This window comes from Austrofundulus limnaeus, unplaced genomic scaffold (assembly GCF_001266775.1).
Source record: "Austrofundulus limnaeus strain Quisiro unplaced genomic scaffold, Austrofundulus_limnaeus-1.0 Scaffold310, whole genome shotgun sequence".
NCBI lineage: Eukaryota > Metazoa > Chordata > Actinopteri > Cyprinodontiformes > Rivulidae > Austrofundulus > Austrofundulus limnaeus.
In genome coordinates this window covers 46,476-48,277 of record NW_013952712.1, presented here as the reverse complement: position 1 = coordinate 48,277, position 1,802 = coordinate 46,476, and the positions used below count along the sequence as shown (strand labels likewise).

Genomic DNA, 1,802 nt, shown 5'->3' with positions numbered 1-1,802 from the left:
TTTTGACCCTATAATTTATTTTAATACGCCAGTTATATATTTATACATTTATTTCCAATAATGATAGGTTTGGTCCTCCATATCTAGGCTACAGGACATACACCAGGGTAAGGGAGGGAGGCTAGACTGTCCAAAATCAAAGCAACTTTCTTCTGGTCTTCATGGCCAACAAGGGAGCCGGCCCACATTGACTGGGTAGGCCGGGTCCTTTGAAGGTGAAGCCCCTGAATTTGGACACAGCCTTTGAGGAGTTAACTTGGGTCAAGACAACTGCCACTGCAAATTCACTTTAGAAAGCACAAAAAATGCTACAACAGTGAGTTTTACATATATTAAGCTAAATCCACCCCATCACAGACTTGAGGTCTAAAAGATATTATAAGATCTTTGACCTGTGACATGCCCAGTGCTGCATCATAAGCACTCTTTTAAGGAATGTTTATTTGATTTAGATTGTTTCTTGGATGTTTTCCATGCTTTTTCTGGACTTGTGTAGATCACCTTGTTTGCAAATTGGTTTTTTTCCCAACATCTTGCTAAAAAACTCCATAGAGAAAAGCAGCTGCCCATCTGCCAACACACATTCAATGGCCTGTTTACAGAAATGTCATTAAAAATAATGAAGTAAAAATTAGACAATAAGTCAAAACTAAGACTAAAGTTTGGCTTAAACAAACTGCAGTTCATAACTGGTATGATTTTTACTCAGTATTAATTAACTACACGRCCTACAGCAAGGTGCAGGTGGAGAATCTCAGTAGAAATAGGCTCAGACCCAGCAGATCTGACCCACTTAGATGCTGTCCTACATAAGTCTGGCATCACCACTGCAATGGACTCAAAAACCTGCTGACAACAAGCAGTGTTTAAATGTGAGATAAATCGCATTCAAAGTGCTGTGCAGTGAAGTCATCCCGTAACAATGTTGGCCAACTTTCCTTRACTCTGCTTATGCAATCCAGTTTCTTTTGTTTGGAGGTAAACTCTGTCGGTACCTGGCTGGATGGATGTGACACGAGCTCCTGTCGAGTCCCAGGCTGCGTGAAAACCAAAGTCTCTGCTGCTGTTTGGCTTCTGCTTCAGACTAATCCGCATGTCACAGAAGTCCTCCTGGAAACAACACAGGCAACTAGAAATGAACTTACTAACGGAGAGATGATAGATGTTGTTCTAAAGCTACATGTGATGTGTCAGGTTGTTTCCTTGTACTGACAGGAGAAAGCTTGTATTCATCATTTATGATTGTTGATTAAATGGCAACTTGTCTTTATGATTAAAGATATTTAATATGTCAAAATAGCTGCTTTGTTCAACAGAAGGGAAAGTGAGTACCTTGCTGGTGTCTTTGGCTGGAGCAGAAATGACTGGAGCTTCACTCTTGGCACTCGACAAGACAGATGAGATGTTCTGAGTTGCTGGGATGCTTTCTGCTTTGGTCCCCTCCTCCCCTTCCTCCTCCTCCTCTTCACTGCTGTGAGCTGAGCTGGACTGAGCATCATCCTCAGTCAYAAACTGTTGATACCGGCTTGGCACTGATGTCATCTTAGAAACGCTGACATCACCATTGACACGTTTGCTGGTGTCGTCCACCTGTTGAGAAATAATGTGACTCGTCAGACGAAGCCTCAAGAACAACAAAATGGGAAATTAATATTAATATCGCTRGGATGTTAATATCTGCAAAAATGAAAAAAGAATGAAAAGCTTTAAAAAGGGGCAATATCATGTAAAATCAACTTTTTTGAGTTTTATATCATGTTATAATGTTATACTCTCATAAAAACATGCCCAAAGCCTTGCTC

At 40.7% G+C, this 1,802-nt stretch overlaps 1 protein-coding gene across 1 annotated transcript in view; it reads right to left on the bottom strand.

The window, feature by feature from the left end:
- lmo7a (LIM domain 7a) overlaps positions 1 to 1,802 on the bottom strand; it is a gene marked incomplete in the record, with an annotated part of 55,718 nt that overhangs the window by 12,331 nt on the left and 41,585 nt on the right. The window contains 2 exon segments of the mRNA XM_014021932.1: positions 996 to 1,110; positions 1,333 to 1,590. Coding sequence (XP_013877386.1) covers positions 996 to 1,110; positions 1,333 to 1,590 — 373 coding nt within the window.